The 23539-nt window shown below is 37.0% G+C and overlaps 1 protein-coding gene across 9 annotated transcripts in view; it reads right to left on the reverse strand.

The window, feature by feature from the left end:
- Positions 1 to 23539, reverse strand: part of ank1a (ankyrin 1, erythrocytic a) — a 116738-nt gene that overhangs the window by 50283 nt on the left and 42916 nt on the right. For 7 of the 9 annotated variants that reach the window (XM_038295594.1, XM_038295586.1, XM_038295583.1 and 4 more), the window contains exons 2-4: positions 21714 to 21806; positions 3238 to 3339; positions 474 to 572 (exon numbers count right to left, since the gene is read on the reverse strand). In XM_038295594.1, the coding sequence (XP_038151522.1) occupies positions 474 to 572; positions 3238 to 3339; positions 21714 to 21806 (294 nt within the window). The remainder of the gene's footprint in view (positions 1 to 473; positions 573 to 3237; positions 3340 to 21713; positions 21807 to 23539) is intronic. The other 2 variants (XM_038295585.1, XM_038295595.1) reach the window with 1 other exon arrangement.

Consider the following 23539-nt stretch of genomic DNA (forward strand, 5'->3'; position numbering starts at 1 on the left):
ATTTGAAGTTGGCTTAGAAAAAGAGGTAAGAACATTCACACTTTGAACTACTTTAAAGCACTCTAAGTTGCCATGAGTATAAGTGTGTGGAAGCATGGCTTTACAGTGGAAAAATTATCCTGGAAAAAGAAAAATTAAGTGTATTTACCCTTAATTTGAGCAGGTAAATGAGATTTGCCAATGGGAAGAGTATTTTCACTCTTAGAATAAGATAATTAGATAATATTCAGTTGAAACAAGACGATGCAATTGTTTTACCTTATTTTAAATGTAAATTGTCTCGTTCCATTGGCAAAGTGCCTCATTTTCCTTCTCAATTCAAGAAAAAATGCACCTTTTTTTAAGAAAGAAAAGACCTACGTAGATTTAATTTTTTTGCAGTGACTGAGTTTTATAGGCCAGTCATAGGGCCCGATTTAAAAAGGTAGGAAACATAAAATCCAAATGTGATTCTTTTTATGAAATCATTTTACCTTTGTGGTGGTCTCAAGTGTGATTCCATTGTGAAGCAGCTCCAGCACCATTTTGACATGGCCTTCTTTGGAGGCCAGATGCAGCCCGTTGAGGCCATTCTAAAGGAGAGAGAAGAGCAGACCTAATACTGGAGAGTCCTACAAAAAAAAAACGCATACACTAGGAGCACAAAACACAGGAGCACCATGCCAGGTGAGTGGTTTGAAGTCACAATGACGTAATCACTCACCAAACACACCAAGCATGTTACTGAACAGCATGCAAGATGCCAGACTCAAAGAGATAATCTTGGAAACGACATCTACAGGAATGAAAATCAGGAGGTCTTCTTTTCATTCACTTAGTGACAGTTAAAGGAGGAGGGAGAGAGGAGGGGATGGCAGGCCACTGGTCTCATGGCTGGGAAGAATACGAGCCGTGTGGGATAGGTCTAACCTCACACAGCCTACCTTCAGCCGCACAGGACATGTGAGGTTGGACCTTTCCCACACCACTGATATTATTCCTCTGAGTGGGGAGACCACAGCACACCATCACTCTACTGGATATAAAGGAGAGAGGGGGAACAAAAAGCAAAGATAGAGGATAAAAAAGGCAAAATACAAACTTAGATGAGCACGAGAAACAAGAGAGAATGGAGGAGTGATGCAAAAACTTGATGGAGTGAGGATGTGTGCTGGTCATAGAGTTGGAAGTGTCCACTCAGACCAGGAAACAACCTCACCTGTACAAACCCCCTAAGTATAAACTAACTTTGCAATGCAGGCAAAAGGACAACTTTTAAAACAAATAAATATTTTAACACTGCATCAATGTAAAAACAAAAATACTGTAAGGATTTATTTTAAATGAAAATAAGGACATATTGTCCATAATTGCTCTTATGATTTTTTTTTACATCGTTTTTGATCAATTAAATAAAAAGTTTAAATGCAAAGCTTTGAGAACATTGCTTACTTTTACTTTAATTCAATTACATTTTATACCAAGCAAAACAAAAACCGGATAGCTGCAATAAAGCATTAAAATTATTACTTCAAAAACAAATGAAAAATCTTGTCCTTTGTTTGTCTTATACCAATTTTGTTGTCAATGCATGAAGTATTTAGGTTTCATCAACATTTGCTGAACTGTGTCACTTTCTGATTTGGATTTAATGTCCTGCTTGGACCAATGGTTAAAGACAGCAAAACAATACTGCTGACTCATATTAATGAGTGAAAGGACTCTCTCATTAAGTTTTGCAGGAATTTACAGCCTGGGGGCTTCAGTAATGCTGATATTCCTGAGCACTCAGATTCACTCTGACAGCTGTCAGAGCTAAGGATGCAGAATGGAGAAGATGAAGCAAAGGGAATCCTTTGCAACATTTATAAACTCAAAGTTACCTCCACATGCCACTTCAAAGTGCTGTTTAACAGCTGAACAGAGCATGCTTATGTTGAGATAGCAGGGACAGTGCTTAGCCCATGCAAGGTGGACAAGACAAATACACACAACAATAGAAAATAATGGTGTAGATTATGATGGAAACGACCTGGTATGCCTGTTTTATAACTTATTTTTTGTGACTTGGACTCATAAATACTTAGATCAGATACAGACATTTTTTTAACACCCCAGTTTTCACGCCGCATCAAACAGTAACCAGGGTAGTTTCCTGGGGCCATCCCTTTACCACCATCATTTCCACTGCATCCATCAAATCTGAGTTGCAGAACAAAAATCTAAAACACAAAATTTTCCCTTGTTGGATGAAAGCGCTTTTTACATAAACTTTAAGGAGGTTTAAGAGATTAGGGGTGGGAAGGTGCTGCATATCTGTAATGATTTGATTCATTCGCCTCAAACTTTCAACTCTTCTACAGTCAATAATTCTGTTAACTTTAGATGTTAAAATAAAACAAAACTATTTTTGTTTGTGAAGATAATGTTTAATATTATACCTTGTTAAACAGATTAAATGATTTTGACAGCTAAAACAATCAGCTAATCAAAGCTTTAGGCTTATTTAATACACTTATAGCCTTTTAATAATTATGAATTTTTGTATCATAACAAAATTCCTCTATCAAAAAAGTGACATTATTCCTGTTTTATAATATAAATACTTTGAAGAACACAAAAGCAATGATTGAAGAAAAACAAGCTCTAATACATGTTTTCCCCACTAAAATTCTCTACACATAAAAACATGGCAGTTTGTTGGAAACCTTTTTTTAAATTTATTTTACCTTTCAATTTAAAGTGGTTTAACACGAGTTATACTGTTAAGTGTAGTCCTGAAATAATTATTTCTCTCTCAAACTGAGTGGTAAGATATAGGTGAACAACCCTCTCAATGTGAGCAGACAAAAAAGAAAAAGAAAAAAACCTGGGGGATTTAAAATATTCTGCAGAAGGTTCTGGTTGAGAAAAGCATTTCTCTTTGTTAGTTAAAATGCGCTCTTGTTAAACACATTTTAAAAATCCTTTTATTGAAAGAAATAAAGAATATAGATCAAGCCTAGTCTAATCTGCTTGAGATAAGATCTGTAGTTAAAAGAAAACAAGGCTGACAAGGGATGCTTGTGTACAAATGACCCTAGAGTATTTCTATTTTTAGGCAGCTCATTTTAAAATCAATATTGTTAAAAGGGGAAATGAATGAATGTAAAAAAAGCCCCAATAAATGATCATAACATGTAAATAAATGTACCAGATGATGAGATGACTTTGTCAGTGATCCAAATTAATGTATAAAATGTTAGTTATCTTTCTTACCTGATTAGCTGTATTGATATCAATGCCATTTTTTATATGATCCAAGGCCTTGTCCAGGTTGCCAGATCGGGCTGCTCGGAGAAAACTGTTGCCAGCATCAGCCTATGGAGTCATGAAAGGATAGCGGAAAACAGGAGGGAATGAAGGGTTGTAGAAAAAGCGAGAGACATGTAAAGGAAAAGAAAGGGAAATAGGAAAAAAAGAGTGACATTTCATTATTTTTAAAATGATATGACATTAAAACATCAGGGATCATCACTTGTCCAAAACTTTCCCTCTCAATTCACACCTCCCTTTTGCAATTTTCACCCCAGGTAGAAAATTAGCTTTCTTCTGGGACTTAAAGTTTGAATGTGTAGCAGGCAGTTAGCAGCAGAAAAGAACTTGAAATACTCCCAAATTATATATGCTGTTCACATAAGAAGGAAATGTCACAGAAAAAGCTACCGGTATAATATTTTAGAGGAATGGCAATGGATCAGAGTATGAAGATCAGTGGGCCTTGGCTCAGGGGCCAGGACACGGCGTGTCTGGCGTTTTTGTCTGTGTTTTATCTGCCTGTCTGAGAGCTTCATTACTCTCCCAGACAAGCAGGAGTTTTGCTGGAACGGGATTACTCATGCACCATGTGGAGAGCAGCGAGGGAAGAGAGAAGAAAGGAGAACCCGGATTGTGAAGTTAGCAGGCAAAACCACAAGGAGGAACTCCATTGAAATCTGAAACTTTTTTTGTTCATTCATACTATAGCCATGCTTACTGTACACCCACCCACCCTGCATCACCCCATTTGACCTGTTATCTCAAAATACCCATCAGTAAGATACTGGTGTTGCAAGTTTACATATTCAAATAATGTATTCAGTAAGACTGCAAGCTCTAAAAAAGGTTGCAAAACACTTTAACAACACTTTAAACTCCATAACTACTGTTGTGACTGGGATTTTGGCTTTCTTTGAGAGAAGGGGAGAAAGAGAGGGAGCTTTGCTGAAAAAAACTCAGAAAGGATCCGCATGCCTGAAGTAGAGGCATAGCAACAAATGACACAGCCCTCCCTCAGCAGGACTTCAGCCACACAAAACTGTGCAAAGAAAGAGATCATGTTAAAATTTAGAAACTTTGTTGGCAAGAAAAGTAAACAATTTTAAAAGTTGCTAGTTCTTGCTGCAAAACAAAATCTGACATGATCTGACATGTCTGTCATGCTAAAATTTACAGTGGCCAAGTGTTAACTTAGTAAAATAGTGACAAACTCTCTTTTAGAAGGGTAATTTCTATTAGGATATACATTTTCTTACTCTAAAAATAATTTTGAAGCACCTTGGAATCATTTTGACACACCAATGAAAGAAAGAATAAGGAAAGTCACAATAAAATAGAAAAAGGGTCCAAGTGAAATTTGAGTTGTGTTAATTACATTCACCGTTGGGCATTGGCTGGAAATGATCATGGTTTAATACCTTAAACAAAAATACCACAACTTTGCCCCTCCTTAAACTGCCACCTTACAATGGTAGAGCCAGGCCAAGGTTCATTAGCGAGTGCCTGGTGGTTGGTTTTGTCCTTGTGGGAACTGGTCAGTCTAAGCCCAAACTAAAAAGACAGTCGGCCCACCACCTGCAGAGGGACTAATGCAAAGAGGACAGAGTGGCAGTCAGAGGCAGAGGTGACCTGATCCACAGACACTTAAACTGCCTTTGGGGAGATGGAATGGGACCTCCCTGGCTGGGAAAGTGTATATGTTGTTGATGGAGCGATACTGGCAAGAAATGCTGGGGCTCACCTGCATTTACAGTCTGGACTCTGACTTCCAGAGCCACCAGTGCTGTCAAGGAAGCAACTTCCAAATCCAGCAAAGGACATAGACAGTAAGTGATGTCTTCAAGCTTAAGATGGATTCCTATCAAGACTGGTTGGTTTATGGGGGGCAGGTGGGGCACTACCCTGGTGACTGAAAAGGCAACAACTTGGGCTTGGGAGGAGTTCGGAGAGGCCTTGAAAACAAACCATCAGTCAGCCATTAAGTGATTCTGGCAAACTATCTGGTGCCTCTGGAGGGGGAAGCAGTACTTTGGCCACACTGTTTACAGTCAGAGTGGCATGGTGCTGACCGTGACTCAGGACATTGTTAGACAATGGAGTAATGCTTGAGAGTAGATGCTCGAGGTCAGACTTCCTCATCATCTAGGCAAAGTCAATGAGGTGTTTAAAAAAATCATGGTTTCCCCTGGACCTACAGACGAGGGTGGTCATTCCTCTTCACAAAAAGGAAGTCGGAGGCTATGTTCCAGCTAGAGGGGGAAATAAAGTAAGAGGGAGGAAGGGGATCACTTCAATTGGTCCTTTGCCAGATGTTCCTGTCCTCGAATAGTCGATGAATGTCGACGAATAGTACAACAAATCTAAGCTAGTGTGAAATGGGAAACAGAAAAGGGTCTAAATAACATGAAGATGTGCAAGAGATTCACACCTATGAGATATTAACATCTTGCTGCTCATTTTAATTTCGTGTGTATAAATAAGTAATTCCATCATAACTTGACATCATTAGTAACTGACCCTTGTATTTTATCACCTTTGACTGATTAATGATTTTCATCTCAATTTTTTCACCCTTTTTCTTAATGTAATGTAATTTTTGGATAGGAGCTGGTAAAACTACCAAAGAAAACCTCACACAAATAACCCAAATCAAGCATATTCATTTTTCTGTCATGACAATGTGTAAAACATCTTTTTTAATGTGAAGACAGGAGACAGTAGAGGCAATTAATTAGCACAGTATGAATGTTCTTCTGAAAAAATTACAGCATCCCTAACCCCATGTTGGCCTTAACCTGAGCCCTGTTCAGTCTTCAGATATTTTAAAAGCAGCAGCAACTCATACTGAAACCCCTGCAGGAGGAATTTCCCTTCAGAGTGAGGCTTTCCTATTGCGCACTTCTCAGTTTTCATGTACTTGTATGATTACCGGCTGACGTCAAGACGGGAGTGTGTGACGCTGCAAGATAAAGATTCAGGATAACCACACCCGTCCCTGGGATCACGCATAAACAGGTGCAGCTTACACACAAAATATGAAGAGTGGAGAGGAATGTGTTATAAGGCAACTCCTCAGGTGCATTTAGCTGAACTGTATTTAAATGAATGATGTCTCCTCCCTTTTCAAATCTCCCACAGAAAGCAGATGAGCTTGAGCCTTCTGGACAGAGCAGAACCTGGCAAGCACATTTATCACACTGTTTAGTGCACAAGGAGCAGACAATAGCCTCTGTATCTGTGTTTTTTGTTAACACAGGCAGCATCAAAATACAATGGCGTGTAGCGTGCAGCTGTCCTCAGGCTTAGACTGGTGCACAGCTTCTCATAATGAAGCCTAAATTATCAATTGAAATTAATCTCATAGTTTAATTTATCATATCAAATCCTTCCACGGCTTCTTTTTTTCCTTGTGAAAAAAGAAAAAGAGAATCCCTTCTCCACCCTCTGTTCTTTACGTTGTTATTCTCCCTGCTGAGCTTCCTTTGCTGGTGCTGCAGCAGACAGGATGACATCACTCCTCACTAGTGCACTGCAGTATTCAAAAGGATGCACCCATGTGTGCATGCATGTACATGTAGTCCTAGATATACAAGACGCTGATTTCCATTTACAATCGGGCTAGTTTTGAAGCAAATATTAATGTGAAAGGATCACTTTGTGTTTATGCATGTTTACTGTGTGTTTATGTGTTAGAGGCAGATATGAAAGAGACCTTCCAGACAACGGAAATCACTGTCTTAAAACTGCTTGCTCTTAAGCTACAGATTGGAACATCTGAGCCAAAATGAATGGATGATTTATAAAATGAAAATCTCCTGCAAAATTTCAGCCTTAATCTATTTTCACTCATCATTGAAGGAAATGTTTGGAAAATTTCCCCTGGAGTTCATTCTATTAAAATAAATAAAAAAAATATTGCTTAAGGGATCAGAACTGCTGTTATAATGTAAGAAATTATGTTTAAACGCACATAAATGTCCAAACAGAAATTGATTGTTCTGTTAGGAAAGATAACTTTCTGTTTCTGAAATAGATGACATGGTATGTGGGGGTATCCAGAAAGATACCCCCACATACCCCAGTGTTTTAAATACTTACTAAGGACCTATGTCTTAACCGCGACCCTAAACGGAACCAGTACAGGTGAATACCTTACCTAGCCTAGCCTTTTCTTGTCCTCGCTTTTCAAGTTCTCACTCTACAGTAAAATGTGAAAAATATGTTTTGACTCAGCTGCGAGTACAACTACACAAACATACATACAAATAAATGCAAACCTCCAAATTTGCTGAACCAGCACCAGGTGCACCTTGGAAATAGTTTAAGTGCCACAGCAGCAAAAATGAGAAAATAAGGATTCTTCATATGTTCAGGGATGGTAAGTGTTGCTTATCTTCACTGAACTTAAAAAGAAAAATTCTACAAGATCACCTTGCATAAGTAATATCTGCTATTTTACTCAATATCCAGATCTACAGTATTTTGCACTAATTATCTTTTTATTCATTCAGTGCAACACTAAATACTGGATGTGGTCATTCCTGCAGAGGGTTTAACTACTGTTCCATCATCCTTTTCTGTTGACTTGCTTACTTTGCCTGTTAGATATTTTTTTTTTCTTTCTCCTTATTTCTGCTGCTTGCTACCCCTGCAGTTTGTTAGAGAATTGGCAGCAGCCTGTTTGCAGCAACACAGTCATATTTAGTATAAAGGTACATCTGAGTGAGAACAGTGGGGATGCTCGGACATAGACACAGCTGCAGGAAGCGAACAAGGATGGAGCTAATACAAATTCCATCTAAAGCCTCATCTGTCCAATCATTCATCCGTGGAGTGTCTCACTTGCAGTATTTACTTTCTCACACTTTCAGGGACCCCCACTCCACATCCCACTGTTTGTCCCTGCCTTGCCTAAGGATTGTCTCTTTATGATTGGCAATGCTGCGCTCCCTGAGCTTCGAGATGAGATTGTCATGGGTATTATCGTTACGGTTATTGTGATCTTTTGTGTACGACAAAGAAGGTGAAAGCCATAGGCTGAAGAGTGTGTAGGGGACTTATAAGAATAGGATCAAAATACGGTAAACAAAGTTTTGATGCACAGTTACACAACTTTAAGTCATTTGTTATCCTTGCTCCAGGTGTAGTAATATCCAACTCTGCCCGTCTGTCTGTCAATTGATCAAAATGGTTGGATATAAAACCAAATAAAATATATATACATATATATATATATATATATATATATATATATATATATATATATATATATATATATATATATATATATATATATATATATATATATATATATATATATATATATATATATATATATATATATACACAAGGGTGCAATTTTTCCACATCTCCTTTGCCTTGGAGCCAAATAAATAACGTATTAAAATCAGTGGTCTGATTTTTTTTTTAAATCTAAGAATGTTTAAAACAAACAGTAGTTTTCAGATTTCCAGTCTGACCAAGTTATATATAACTCTGGCATATTTTTGTTTGAAGTATTCTTTTTATTTTACTAAGATGTTTATTTTGGCTGAAAGTACAGCGTCTAACCTATAGTCCTAAATTAAAGCTTACATAGAATCTGATATGGGAACTAAGAATTAGGGCAATGGCAACGAGACCTTACAGCCAAAAGGACTTGCAGCTCAACACTAAAGTAAAAATTATTATAATGTCAGTGTGGACATGTTTAAATCTGGTAACAATTATAAGGAGGCAATGATTGCTGTGTTAAAATTGCATTTATACATTTGGGAGAAGCATATAAATTAATTTTGCATGTACCATTGGTTTCTTTCTGATCAAAATTTTTAATTATTGTTCCCTCTCATTGTTTCTGAAAAGAAAAGTGAACAGCATGTCTGAAATTGATGGGCTATAAATCATTTGAGTCATATTTAATAAATGCATTTTTAAATATTTGATTTGATTTGTGTCTTTGTTGCAGAAGTTTTACTGCTTTATAGATATTTCAAAGATATAGGGGCTATTCTATTTGACGTTGTACAATAATTCAAAACACAACTAAAAACCAAAGAAGAGTAAGCATTAGTAAATTATCACAGAAGAGGAGAACCAACTAACTCATATAGAGGAGAATGCAACCTGTGCTCCTTTCACTTGAATTTCATAGGTTGTTGAACACAATGTATATAATTCATTTTACATTTTCAGTTATTGTTTTTAAAAATACATTGTTTACTACCAAAGAATAACAAACAGCACATTAGTTTCATCTGTTTTTATCCTGACCTTTGAGTGATAATATCAGAGTTATCAGCATTATTTGAGAATTCTAAATATCCTTTAGCACATGTACTCACACAGTCTTACCAGTATACCTCTGTGATGTATTCTTCCAAACTGTTTTATGCTTATTTGATCATTTGCCATAAAAGTATAAAATTATGATATTTTGGGTTCAGAGTTGACTAAATAGACTTCTTTTCCTCTTCAGACAGAAACTGTATTTCAAGGAGTTGCATCATGAAAAGAACTGTAGACCCGATAAGCCCTCCTTGTATTACAACTGACATAAAGAAAGCACCATATCTTTGTGAAAATGTACCCTATGTTGTTTGGACTTAGTAAATTAAGCAGTCTATCATCTTAAGACTGAACATTTCTCATTAACTGACCCACTAATCAGTTTACTGACCCCCAGTTTGCTTACCGCAGCTAATCCTGGCTGACATCTTATAATCTAAACATTAAACAGACATCCGAATGTGGCCAAAAACAAGATCAATGAGCAAAATGCTGCATAGTAAACACCCACACATAGACGCACTTAGACTAATCTTTGATGCACATGCATCACATGATACTTCCAAGCAACCAAGCCCACTGAGAAGCTCTCTTAAAATTGTGTCCAGATAGACTGCATTTTCAGCAGCTCAGTGTGAATATTGACAAAAGCCATGTTCAGAAGCTAATTTATGACTGAAAACAAGAATAAAGGGAAATAAAATCTCCACCACAGCTTATGTGGACAGAGGACAAACAGAAATGGCTTTTTGGAGACAGAACTCAAACAGACATTGGACATGTCCTGAATAATAACCAAGTGCATACTGAGTCAATAACAATGAATTATATGTGACCAAGAACACTTTAAAGAAGACATATTGGAGCTAGGAAGGGAGCAAGGGTTCATTGCCAACATAATTATAGTTACAGGTCCACTAAATCTGGGAAAAGAAGATTAAACAATCCTATAAGGAAGAAAGAAACTATTAGAGTAGCAGAACATCATACAGTAGGAGTAAATACAGAAAGAGTTAGAAAGAGAGAGAGAGTTGAGTTAGGCTGGAAGAAGAGGAGGATGAAGCAGGAGAGTTTAAGGTACTCACTCCAAAAGTGACGGTCTTGACTGGCATCCCTGTTGGCCCTCCACTGTCCCTTTCTTTAGTTTTCTGTTTCTCTCAGATACACAGCTGTCTTTTCTGTGGCCCCCTGCGAGTGCTGTGGTACAAGGGTACGCAGACCCTCATCCACCATAAACACGCACACATTCAGGCCAGACAAATACACACACTTGACTAAGCATGGTGGGTGGAGAGACTGGAGAGGGTGTGGGCTCAGTGGATGGGGGCCCAGGGGTTTATCTCTAGAGGAATGCTGGCTGTATCTAAAGACACACATTTCACGCACAGCTAAAAACAAGCAGGTCTCCCAACAGGTTTATGAAAATATTCAGGCCACTTCTTTGCTATTTTTTTGTTTTCTGAATAAAACAGATCTTTTTCCTACATTTACCTTCTACAGACTAGACCTACAGCTTATCTTTCAACATATTCTACCTCTCTTGCTCCTAAAAATTTAGTTTCCCTCTCAACTTTCTCCTTTCTCTTGGATGTCCCTCCTTCCCAGTGCGTCACGCCCGTCTCTATGTCCCCTGTATGTTTTGTGACAGCCAGACAATCCATTTTTTCCATGGACCAGGTCGCACCAGAATGGTGAAGAGTTACTGTGGCGAATGGGTGTTTTTTTTTTTTTATAGAGCGGCACTGCTTCAGTCTGCGCCCTGACTTACAGTGACAAAGCGCCTAGCAGTGGTGGAGGTGGGGGGTTCCTGCCACCGCCCAGTTACAATAGGCCAGACACATGGGGTATAGAGGGAGTGGGGGGGCAGCTTCTCAAAAGGCCCTGCCTCTTTTAATAAAGCGTCCGTCATTCCTCGCTTGAAAAGGCCCCTTTTCTCGGCCGATCCCCTCCGCTCTCCCTCTCCTGGCTAAATGCTGGGAAAAGCACATCGCTGCCAAAACCATGCAGAGAGATAAATGCTAGCAGGAGAGAGAAAGGAGGGTGAAAAAACCTAAAAGAGAAAGCTATACACTACTCAATACCACTAGTCCGTGACCTGGGAAAAAATATCACATGGGGACAACTGCCCTATCCACAGCAGTGAGTTTAGTGAATGATGAGAGCTCAACAGAGAAAGAGTGAAGAGCATGGTACTATGAACACTAATGTGCATGAAGAGATGACAAATTATCCTGCGGTCCCCAATAAAAAGAAAAGAAAATCATGTCAAAATGTCCTTTCATTGACCATACGCAACTCCCCTTATAAAAAGTGGAAAGAAAAACTTAAATTTAAGGTAATGCATACCTTGTCTTAAAAAATGTGTCTCCTATTAAATAAATTTTAACCACTTTGTAGTGGATGGTTCTAGGGAAGATAATTGAATCTAATGCTTAAATGAAAGCAGGTTATCACTTTGTGCCATGAGTCCTCAAATTGGTATGTAAAGATATCCTGATGAGCAAAAGGTGGAAGTTAGCGAAACTAGGAAAGAGCCACATATGTAGAGTACCTTGTGAGGAATTTCTTTCCCCTAAATTTTATTTATATCTTCTCATGTTACCATATTTGTAGTACAATATTTAAAGGTCTTTATGGATATATATCCGTAATAAATCTATTTTATTTACATTTACACCTTCAAGTTTTTTTTTGGCAAGTTTCTATCTTAGATTAGTTGACAATGGTGCAGACACAGCTGTTCTGTCCAGGGCCGTCATGCAACTTTTCACTCTGTAAATACAAGTACAGAAAGACATGGAAGGCATTTTTTATATTCAAAAGTATTGGGGGATAGGTTCTGAGTAGATCGAATATGATGGGACTGGAAACTGCATATTTTTTCAAAAGGGAGCAATTATGCTTGTATAAATAAAACTAATGGTTACTTTCTTTTTAGAAGTTTTACAATTTTTTCTCTAGATTAAGTGAACGGTGCTGTATATCACAACATGTAGATCTGTCGCCATGCGGTTGGTCAGGATAAGAGCTTGAGGCAAAGCAGCTGGTTTTCTTTAGATTACTTTTACCAAGTGATGTAAAACGATGAACAAAATTTGGACTCTGAATCCGATTTGGATTTAAATAGGCCGCATGTGTCAGCAGGTAGGAAACTGATACACTGGAAAAAGGATCTAGAAATAAGTAAAATAACTCTTAAATGAAGTTTATTTACCCTTACAGTAATTTGAGTAGGTAAATGAGATAGTTTGCCAATGGAATGAGTATTTTTACCCTTAAGATAAGATCATATGCACTTGAAATAAGACAATATAATTGTGTTTATTTATTTTAAGTGTAAATTGTCTTGTTCCATTGGCAAGATGTCTCTTTTACCGAATCAATCTAAGAACAAATGCACTTATTTTAAGAAAAAATGACTTATCTAGATTAAATCTTTTTCCAGTGTAATAGAAGGAATTAAGGAAAAGTTGTATGAAAAAAAAGATAAGAAAATAATCACAATGGTATGAAACAAAAATTTAGCTCCTTCAAGCATTTTGTATATTTTACATGAAAAGTAGTAGTATGATATATTGTGGGCTAACACGCCTGGTATCGTAGCGTTTTAAAATGTGTCATATGTCACGTCTATTGTCTGGGAGGACACCAATTGGAGAAGTTTGGGCCACAATAGAAAACTAGTCTGGTTTTGTAGAAGGGTTGATTTAGGTTTGATACAGATGTGCCCTCTGCACTCTGTGTCAAGCTGCTCTTGTTAGCAGGGTAAAAGGCCAGAGCCATCCACACGTTTTGCTTGTGGCAGTTTATTGCCCATGACCTGATGCCTCAGAGAACAGAGAAAGGGGCTGAAAAAAAAAAATAGGAAGGGAATCAAAGCCAAACTTGTTAGCTGCCTGTTAATCTTTCTTCTTTGTAATGAAAACAAAGCAAATATTTTGAACTAACACATTTATGTAATTTAATTCTGAAAAAACATTGATGTATTTTTGTCAGCAGTTTCTGGTGAAATACCCTCTGCTGGCAGTTAGGTGCTCTGCAGTTTTGTCCTGCAGCAATTGAAGAAGTGTACATGCTAGGTTGGGCTGATTATGCAGCCCCACTGCATGCCTCCCATTTTCAAAACACACATTCTGTGCCTTGTCTCTGTCTTCCAGCTCCAAAGAAGAAATCATAAGCCTGTTGGCCCCAGAACTGCCAGATAAGCAGTTTAAGCTGGCATTAATAAGTGAGAATTATGAACCCTTTTCTGCAAAAAGATTACATTTCATATATCAGGACACACAGGAGTCACACCTACAGATACATGACCTCATATGTTGAGAACCTACAAGTGTCTCTTGAGATGCACGCACAACTCAAGGTGACAAAGCCGGCTAACCTGTGGAAGATAAAAACCGTGAGTTAGAAAGATTTGGATGAGGGTGGAGAGAAGGAAAGAGAGGAAAGGCAAGGAAAGGCAATAGAAAATGACAGGAGCAATATGTCAAAGCAAGGCCAGACAACCGTTAATCTTCATAGGTGGATATCCAGAGTGAGGGCGGGCCATATTAGCACATATATGGAAATATTTCATCTATTTTCTTGTACTAAGGGAAAATATATTCCACAAATTAAGATGAAGAGTTTAAACATCATCTAGGCTAACTTCTACATGATGTAGAACTCCAGCAGCCAAAGCATCATTCAGTCTACTCAATATATGCATAAAATATCAGGTTGTTTAAGACTTCAAATTCAAAGAAATGAATACCAGCTGAAATAGGGATGGGTTGGAAATGATGTACATCTATTGTTCTCAAAAGTTTAAAATGCACAAAAACAGAAGAAAACAAATCCATATGTCCCTTATTACAGCAGATAATCTAAACTATTTTTTTTTACTTCTTACAAGGTCCTTGGTCAATTAATATTTACATCTGCTTACAACCACTTATTCCTTGGGCAACTGATGCTGTTTAAAAACATTTTTGATTAATTGAAGCAATGGCTTAAACTTGAAACGAAAAATCAATTTGAAACTATTACTTATTCATCAAAATCCAGCAGGCAGTCAGGAAAAGTTTTTTTTTTTTCAGTTAATAAAAGATTGAAATGTCTTGTTCGGTAGTTTTATTTTTAGATCCTACATATCTCAGATAAATTAGAATGGTTGTTTGACTGCACTTTCAGAAATATCTTTTACCTTTGAAACACAAGCCTGCAATTAAACTGCAGAGGGGAAACAAGCAGAGTAGGAAAAAGAGAAGGAATGACTAAAGAGAGAGACCAATAAATCCACAGCAAAGCAGAAAGCCTTGAGGCTATTAACTCTTGTCATCAGAGTTACAGTACCAGGAACAATAGCCCAGTCCAAGAGTCTGTGCCTCAGTAGATATTTGTACTGTATATTCTTCTCTTTTTACTGCTCAATTGACATTGTGGTGGCATCTTCATCTGCAGCTTTACTGACTCAAAGCTCCTTCTCCCACAACCCTTAACTAGCAAATAAATACAGACTTTATATGCCCCCAGTGTTTTCAGCCCATCAATGTCCTGTTAAAAAAAAGATGCTCTGTAGCTTTCATGTCAATAGTCGACCCTGAAGAAAATGTTATAAGTATTTCTTCATTCATTTAACAAATCTAGATTGACTTAATGCTTCCTCACACTCACAAAAACACCCAAACACATACTCAGAGACAGCCTTGCATTTTCTCAGACACCCCATGTATTTATCTACAATCTTCTGCATGCTTATGCAAACACACACTCACCTGCATTCGTCATACACTCATTTGCAGCTCAACGCAGCCTCTCATGTGCAAGAATACAACTCTGGCAGCAGTATACTCAAACTGAACTTTGTTGCACATTTTAACAGCATTGGATGGATTTCTTGGGGGCAAAAGTTACTAAAGTGAGGTGGCTGAATTATAAACTGGATACCAATTAATTATTTTGGGTACTTGTAAGGGAAATAAATAGATAAATTAGGTCCAATATATTGGGACAGCATCTCAATATTAATATTGCGTCTACATATTTTTTGTTTAAAGTGGATTTTAAAGGTGCAAAATGGAGCGTTTGTGCTATGAAAAAATTAGACCATGATAAAAAATTTAAAAACTTTTTTCCTTTCGTTCCCACCCCCCTAAAAATGACTGAGTTCTCTCTACAATCTTTAGCAGCCTTGAAGAATAAAGTGGTCTGGTCTTTTCCCTGTGTTCTGGTCTGATGAAACCAAATTTTAGTTTTTTTTTTGCATAAATTAACACACAACATTATTGAACATTACTAAGAGAAAACCACACATCAAAACACAATGGTTGTAGCAGGGTTTGACTGCCTATGATGCTCAATATTAAAATTCTTCAGACTCTGGTTGTAAGCTAAATTCTAATTTTTCACAGCTAAAGTTTTTGAAGCAGACTTTTTAATCATTTTATAATTTTTACAGACCTTTTCAAATAAATAAAAAATCTGAATGAAATATGTTTTTCCACCATGTTTCATTTTCAGTAAATATCTGTTTTATTTTCAAAGACCAAGCACCTTTATACAGTGCAAAACCTTTTATCCTTTTTGTGTTCTACAATATCTTTTCCTAAAAGATATTAATATTACTCGGACCACTCCTTTCTGATTAACTATGCTAACAATAACTGATTGCAAGCAGGAACTCAGATCAAACGTATCAGATTAAGGTTGCGCACAAAAGGAAAACAGGTCATTGCACATTATTTCCTTGGATTTTTCTTCCCCAACATATTTGCTTTTTAGCTGAGTTAATGAGAGAATATTTGATCAGAGAGAAAAGTGTTTTAAATGATCTATCATGGTCTTTCTCAGCTCAGAAAAATCTCCCCAAATAAGGGTAGTGTGTTCACCATTTAAGTCCATTTTGCTTTTGTCCATCTGTTTTCCTATCACAGTGATGCTTATACCTTATGAAACAACTGCACCTGTTTCTATAAAACAGTTATCAAACTTTCATTAAGAACCTAGAGGTTGCTGCATGAAAGAATCCTCATCTATACAATAGTAAATAAATGTTGGCTAAATTTACCGTTTCAGTGTTTTGGGCATTTATTTATAAAAAAAAAATTCAACACACGTTTCAAAGACTGTAGCATTAAGCAGGTCAATCATCAAGTGAAGCTCCTTAACCAGCACTTTCTTTTGGAGTATACTTCAACCTTTACCATGCACTCTTGTGCATTCATCAAAAACACATGCACATGCATGCATGCATGCACATAAATCACTCAGTCTCTCTCTTTTAGTCAAGTGAACATTTTTGCAAAAAATAAAAGGTGATATCCAAGGTGCCCCTGGATTTCAGTTGAAAAAACAAAGCAGGTGATTTTATTGAAACAACTTTAAATGAAAGAAAAGAAAATAACACAAACAAAAAAATGACAATTTCAATTACCATAAATCAAAAGTTGAATGTGTAAAAAGAAAAAAAGAATAAGAAAACATTTGTATTTGAACCAAAATAAGTTAAATATAAGGAAAAGTAAGCTATCTGTAATAAGCTTCATATGCAAAAGCTGTACAATATTTTAGTTGGTAGATTTGTACATCTACAATAATTGAATGCTGTAGCTAGCAATAGTTAATTCTTTCAAAAGCAAGCCTATTGGAGCCTCAAAAAATAAACTGCTTAAAGGGATCTGGTCATACTCTTTACTTTGACCTTACAAATTCTATGCCATTTAAATTTGGTTACAAACAAATGATTAATTATTGCACCATGTTGACTATTCTGATCTTATTTCTGTGTTTCACACATTTTGTCCCCTTTTATTCAAAAATAAAGCACCTTTTGTGCAGTTATAATAACAAGACCACATGATTGGAGGTAAGATGCTGTGTATACTGTATGTGCATAAGGAAACAAGAAAGGGGGTCACATTATATTACAGTATGTGTAAGGGAAAAGCAATGAATAAAGCAATTCTGCAACACAAGATCAAGATCAAGTGTCAAAATAAGCCAAAATACTTGGCATGTGAGAGGGATAAGTCACAAGTAATGCTTGGGAAAAAACTATGAATGTTGGTCCTGGCAGGATCTAGGTTTTAAACATAGGCTGCTGGCACATGGCTTAAACCATTGCTTTTGTCTGCTGATCGCACCAGATGCAAAATTATTTTCTGTTTCAAAGGGAATAAGTAAACACTTTCAGGACAAACGGTTGGTGTGAAGTGTTTCATGATAGGAATATTATCCAGTTTGTGGAATTTCTTTTTTCATTGTGAGAATCCTCTTTAAGAATCATTAATCCATTATACTAAAGCCTGGGTTTGTAACGGATTTAAGGATAAATTATAATGGTATATTTTGATAAATATATTGCAGATCAAATTGTCCCCATGAGGAATTTAACTGCTGAAAAAAGATCAAAAGATGAGTTAGTTCCTAAAAGCTCAGCAGGAGGAGAATCCAGCTTTCACCAACCCCTGTAAAATTGGTATGAAGCCAACTGTGTCACTAAGACACAATTTCTCAATTTACACATTAGCAGCACATTTTTCATCAGAATTTTAATTAAACCTGTTATCAGAAAAACTTGGAGAAAAAAAATTTGTCACAATATTTGGATATGGCGTGGTCTTTCACATGTAAATTGCCCTCTGCTCCCCGAGCCGCGACAAATTACAGCCAAATACTGGTGGCTGGATATGAATGGGCTTCCTAATGTAGTCTGTATCTACAGTTGGCTGGGGAGCAGCTGCAAGAGAGAAACTCAGACGAAGGAGAATTTATATGACAGAGCAGAGTGTGACAGTTTGCTTTTTTTCCTCCATAGACAGGGTCCACTGTGCAGCCGCACTGTGACGAATGGGGCTTAACTCCCAGAGCGTCTGTCTCTGAGGACTCACTGAGGGGTAATTAGAGCTGAGGGGTGATAAGGGATACTCTCCAGGTCCCCTAAAGCTATTGATGGTGGGGAAAGGGGACAAGACCAATACACAGACCTTTGACATCACCCAGATCAGGGACACAGGAGAGGGTGGAGCACGGCTTGATGAAGTGTGATATTTTTAAGAGAAGTACATGAGTCTACAGGGAGAGTCATGGTTTGTGTGACCAGTTCAGGGATTGGAGAGAGAATTATGTAAGCAAAGTGCCTGAAAGTACTATTTCAAAGTTTCAACATTTTAATTTCTGTTTAAATATTTTTTCTGACCAAAACTTAGCACTTATTTCCTTCCAAAATCCACCTTTTCATTTTGTAAAATTGACATTAATGGAATAAAACCAAAAATTAGAATTACAGAACAATTTACTATTGAGACCAAAGGGTTGTAACAATTAAATCAGGATTTGACAATGCAGGAAGCCATTAGAGATGTCTTTGGCACTAATGTTGTATTTCCTTGAAGAAGTTTGGTCAGGTTTGGAATAAGATTTTTGGAGTTTGTAGGGTTATTTTTGTTCTTTGTCATTATTTCAGCTATTTTTGGACATTCTACTCCAATGCTATTTAATGCTTCTTTAGTTGTTGATTTTTTTTTTTTTAACTACATCATTTGGTCATTCTACAAGTAGATATAATATTGTGGCCAAAGCTAAAAGGTAACAAAAAAAAAGACAGAAGTTTCACAATCTCAAATTAAAGACAGACAGATTGGTCTAAAGTTTGAAAATGCATAACTAACTTTATTGACCATTTAAAAAAATACAAATAAAATTGTTTATATATTATGAAGGATTGTGTATGAGGAATACAATGTCAAATAAGGATATTAGATGCCAAGCATTGCTTTTGGTGGAAGGAAAGGCTCCTTACAAGAATTGATCAGCGATCGCTGCTGACTCTCAAAACTGTACAGGATAGATTCTGAAATGTTAAAAAGGATTACCATGGATCTTAGAAGTAGTTCAATGGCTAAAGGACAATTATCATAAAAGTTGATGGAAGTGTTGTATATAAATTTTCTCTATTGGCATGCTTACTCCATTGATGATTTTTAAAAACTTTAGTTTAAAAAAGTGGTTTCATTAGGGAACGTAAGACGTGGCTTATCGTGTTGAGATTAAACACTATTTTTGAAAGTAAGGAGCATCTTTAGACTTAGATATTTGTTGCTTTTTAATGCTGATTTCTACAATAAGTTTTAACAACTTTTGTTTAAACATTTTTAACTCGAGCTGTTTAATGGTGCTAAATCTGTTACATTGTTTTTAACAATTACAGATGACTTCACACAACCTCAGTTCAAAAACCTTAAAACCTCCTTTATTATTGTGGACCTTAAGACAAATGAAGGAGCATAGAGAAAAAACAGAGAGAAATAAAAAGATACTACCTAAAATATTTAGATTTCCATTTCTTGAAAAAAAAAAAAAATCTTGTTTTCTGTTCCCTTGAACAGTGCAAATATAGACAAGCACCCTGCAGACGGAATGGCCTCCAGGCTTCAATATTGCTGGGACTGAAAAAGTCAAGCATGAGCGACTGGGCTCTTTGGGACTGTCTCACCCTTTTATATCTATCTCTGTATTCTGAACACACTCATGATGTCTGGCAGCAGTTATCTGGCCCTTTCACAAAATGTCAGAAAAATAAAATACTACGTAAACTAGTTAATATAAATATGACTGGAGGTAATTTAAGAATGACATGAGCAATTTTAGTCCTGACAGGTAAAATAAAATGAGGAAAATAGAAAAATAATCTTTCAAGCACTCATACAGAAGGCACAACTGAATTCATAACAAATTTAACTGTTCAGTGCATTTGCATTCAAGAGCATCCAAGGGAAAGACTCCATATTGTTGAAAAGTACATTAGGGGTTTTTATAAGATGGTTTATACAATAACTCACTTCCCTTCCTCCTACAAAATTTTTTTTCTGTGTTCAATGTATTCCCCCTATTTTCTTCACCAATTTTCTGCATGCTTTGCTACTCTAAAAAATGCTGTCCTAAAGACAAAGTCAATTATGCTCCGCGTTGATTAGGAGCAATATGGAGATCAAGAGATAAGCTTCAGGAATTTGATATGAGAGCAAAGGGGGAGCTGGGATCTGAGGGGAAATCATGAGGGCAAGAGTCGTCTGGGACAAGTTTGCCTGAGAGCTTTATTGCACTTAGATGATCTCTCCTCCAACAATTAATAATGGATTCAAGATCATCTGTGATATATGTGCAATATAAACCCTTTGCTCAACCTATCCCAGACTGTTTAGACAGATAAAAACAGACAAAAGACAGGCACAGCACGTCACATACAGGTTCATGGGAGCAATACACAACACAGACACATCAAAGGTACGAGCAGAGGCAGGCATCAATACTCCACAGTAACGTCACTGAATTAAACAGACACAAACTGCAGCATAGACAGAAATACAGACAGACATGCAAATCAAGCTTTATGCTAACCGACACACGCAAAGCATGCAAGGAAGAAAACAGAGCATGCACACAAACGCACTGATGAGATAATAAGCCCACAAACACAACCTTCACTCTCTCTTTCCAATAAACACACTAAACTGTGACTTAGCCCTAATCACGAACACAGGATGACACAAGCATATTTGATTAATCAGAAGAACCCACAGGAAATATACTTAAACAGTTGTCTTACACTAACAGACTTATAATAAGTGGTTATGGTAAGAAACAGACCTAGAAAACACTTGCAGCTACAAAAATATTCTACGGCTAGAGTATATTTTGCCCGTGGACTCTTTTCTTGCAATATGCTCGTCCATTTTGATAGAAATTAAAGACATCAATAAAGATAATTACGCTGTACAGATAGACACTCATGTGTAATTATGTGAAACTAAATGAAAGAAAACATAAAAACCAAATAAATGAAACTTAAAACTCAGCGAGTTAGTAAACAGTAATACGTCAAGCAAGGACAGGAACAAAAAAAAAAAAAATGGTCCAGCCTGTTCCCACGAAACCTGACTGAATCAGTTCACAGCACAACAGCAACACTAGAAAGTCAAAGGAACCAGAACTACAATACCAGAAGCAACAACAACAAAAATAAGAGATAATAAAGATAAAAACAATAACAACAGCAAAGTGACACAAACTACAAGTGAAAGGGTGATTATAGATAGTTTATATATAGATATATATAGATACATATAGATAGACAGGAAAATCCAGAGATACGTGTTGCTGGTATTTACTTCATCATCATAGTGCCATACTGCTTGACCATCCGGCATCTCAGAGCTCACACTACTGTCCTGATCGATTAGCCAGCGATGCACGGCGTGGGCCTAAAAGGACACACGACATAGAGACAGAGCCCAGTTAATTGCAACATGGAGCAGCAGCGATGGGGAGAAAGAAAAGAAAGAAGAGGAGATGCAGCAGCAGCAGCAGCCGAGTTGACAGAGAGCAATGTTAGATGGAGGAGGAGATTCAGAGAGGGAAAGGTGAAACTAAAAAGAGACAAAGAGAAAATCAAGTGAAAGAAGAAGCTGAAGACTAGGAAAAGAAACCTTCTGAACCCTGTCCCACCCAAAAATGACTGCATTCATCTAAAACAAGACCTCTCTGATGGAAACATGTACACTTAGGATGAAATTAATGAACACAATGGAGGACAACACGAGGTCATTATGAGCATGATAGTGGAGATGAATCTGTCAGCTGTGTCACACTTAGGCTAGTTGGGATTTATTCAATCTTTGTAACATAAAGACATATATATATATATATATATATATATATATATATATGATGTACTCACCTCAGATTCTCACATACCATAGAAAAAAGCAACTACATAGTGCAGTATAAACCATGATACATAGAAAAAACAAAGATATTTTATATCATAAAGAGGAAATAAAGAGACACCAAGTGACAGTGGACTAGCAAATAATATGTTTTAAACAAGGACGCTTTTACAAGACTGGAATGTCATGTCATGTCAGTGCTGGAGTACATCTAGAATTGTTTTATATCGACAAAATAAAAACATCAAATTGATTCAAATTAGGTATAAAATGTAAGCTTTCGAAAATAAGCTGTCTGTAACCCTTCCAATCTAAACTATAAATGTTTATTTAACACAAAGCAGATAGAGATGGTGATGTAGTTATTTTAGTATTGTTAATACCTTATTTACAATATCTGCAGCACCATTCCCAACTTGGTCACACCTTGCTGTGGGATAACCGACTTATCATTTATTGTGTTTTTTTCCCCCCATTCCACTATCGTAGAGCTACACTCTCGCTGATGGAGGTGGTCTCTGATAAACCACCAACTAAGGCTACACATATTCAACTTGGATGCCAGAAATTGGTCCTACACAATAGGACCTATGCAAGTTTATCATGGGTGCATTTTCATTATACAGGTGGCACACATTAAGGGAAAAAAAAAATCTTCCAATAGTTTACCGTAGGATCAATACCACACGTTATATTCTGCACTTGTTTGTGTCAAGTACCCAAACCAAGGCAAAAAAACAAACTGCTTAGTAGTTCTTCAGGGAACAAAAAATAGCTTTATCACATGTAAGGATGATGCTCACATGGTGTCAAAACAATGCTCTCCAGAATATCATCAAGGATCAACCCTAATTACTGCTGCCTCTCCAACGTCTTCCTCCAGACAAACACCAAAAGTCTACTCCATTTCCCTCTTCTGTTATGCAGATTTAACTGCAGCCAGCTCCAGTACCGGTCACCCTGAAACACACATGCATCCACAGGCTCACACACACACCACCACCTCCATCTGTTACTCTTGACTGTTGTTGTGTCAGCAGCAAAAACAACTGAACACAGCTCCTTTTGTGAAGCCTGCTGCCCTCTGTGCAATAGAAACAGTTATCAAGATTTGCAAAAGGGGGGAAAATCTCAGAATCCAGGGATTAATTATCCTGTCACGGCTGCTGTGACACATTTATCATTTTCTTTACTCAAGCAGTTTTACAGTATATACTGTGTTTTTAAGATGTAGGCTGTCAAAGGTTCAGCCATTTAGCATTTTAGCT

The sequence above is a fragment of the Cyprinodon tularosa genome, unplaced genomic scaffold, assembly GCF_016077235.1.
Source record: "Cyprinodon tularosa strain WSP-4 unplaced genomic scaffold, ASM1607723v1 ctg356, whole genome shotgun sequence".
Lineage (NCBI taxonomy): Eukaryota > Metazoa > Chordata > Actinopteri > Cyprinodontiformes > Cyprinodontidae > Cyprinodon > Cyprinodon tularosa.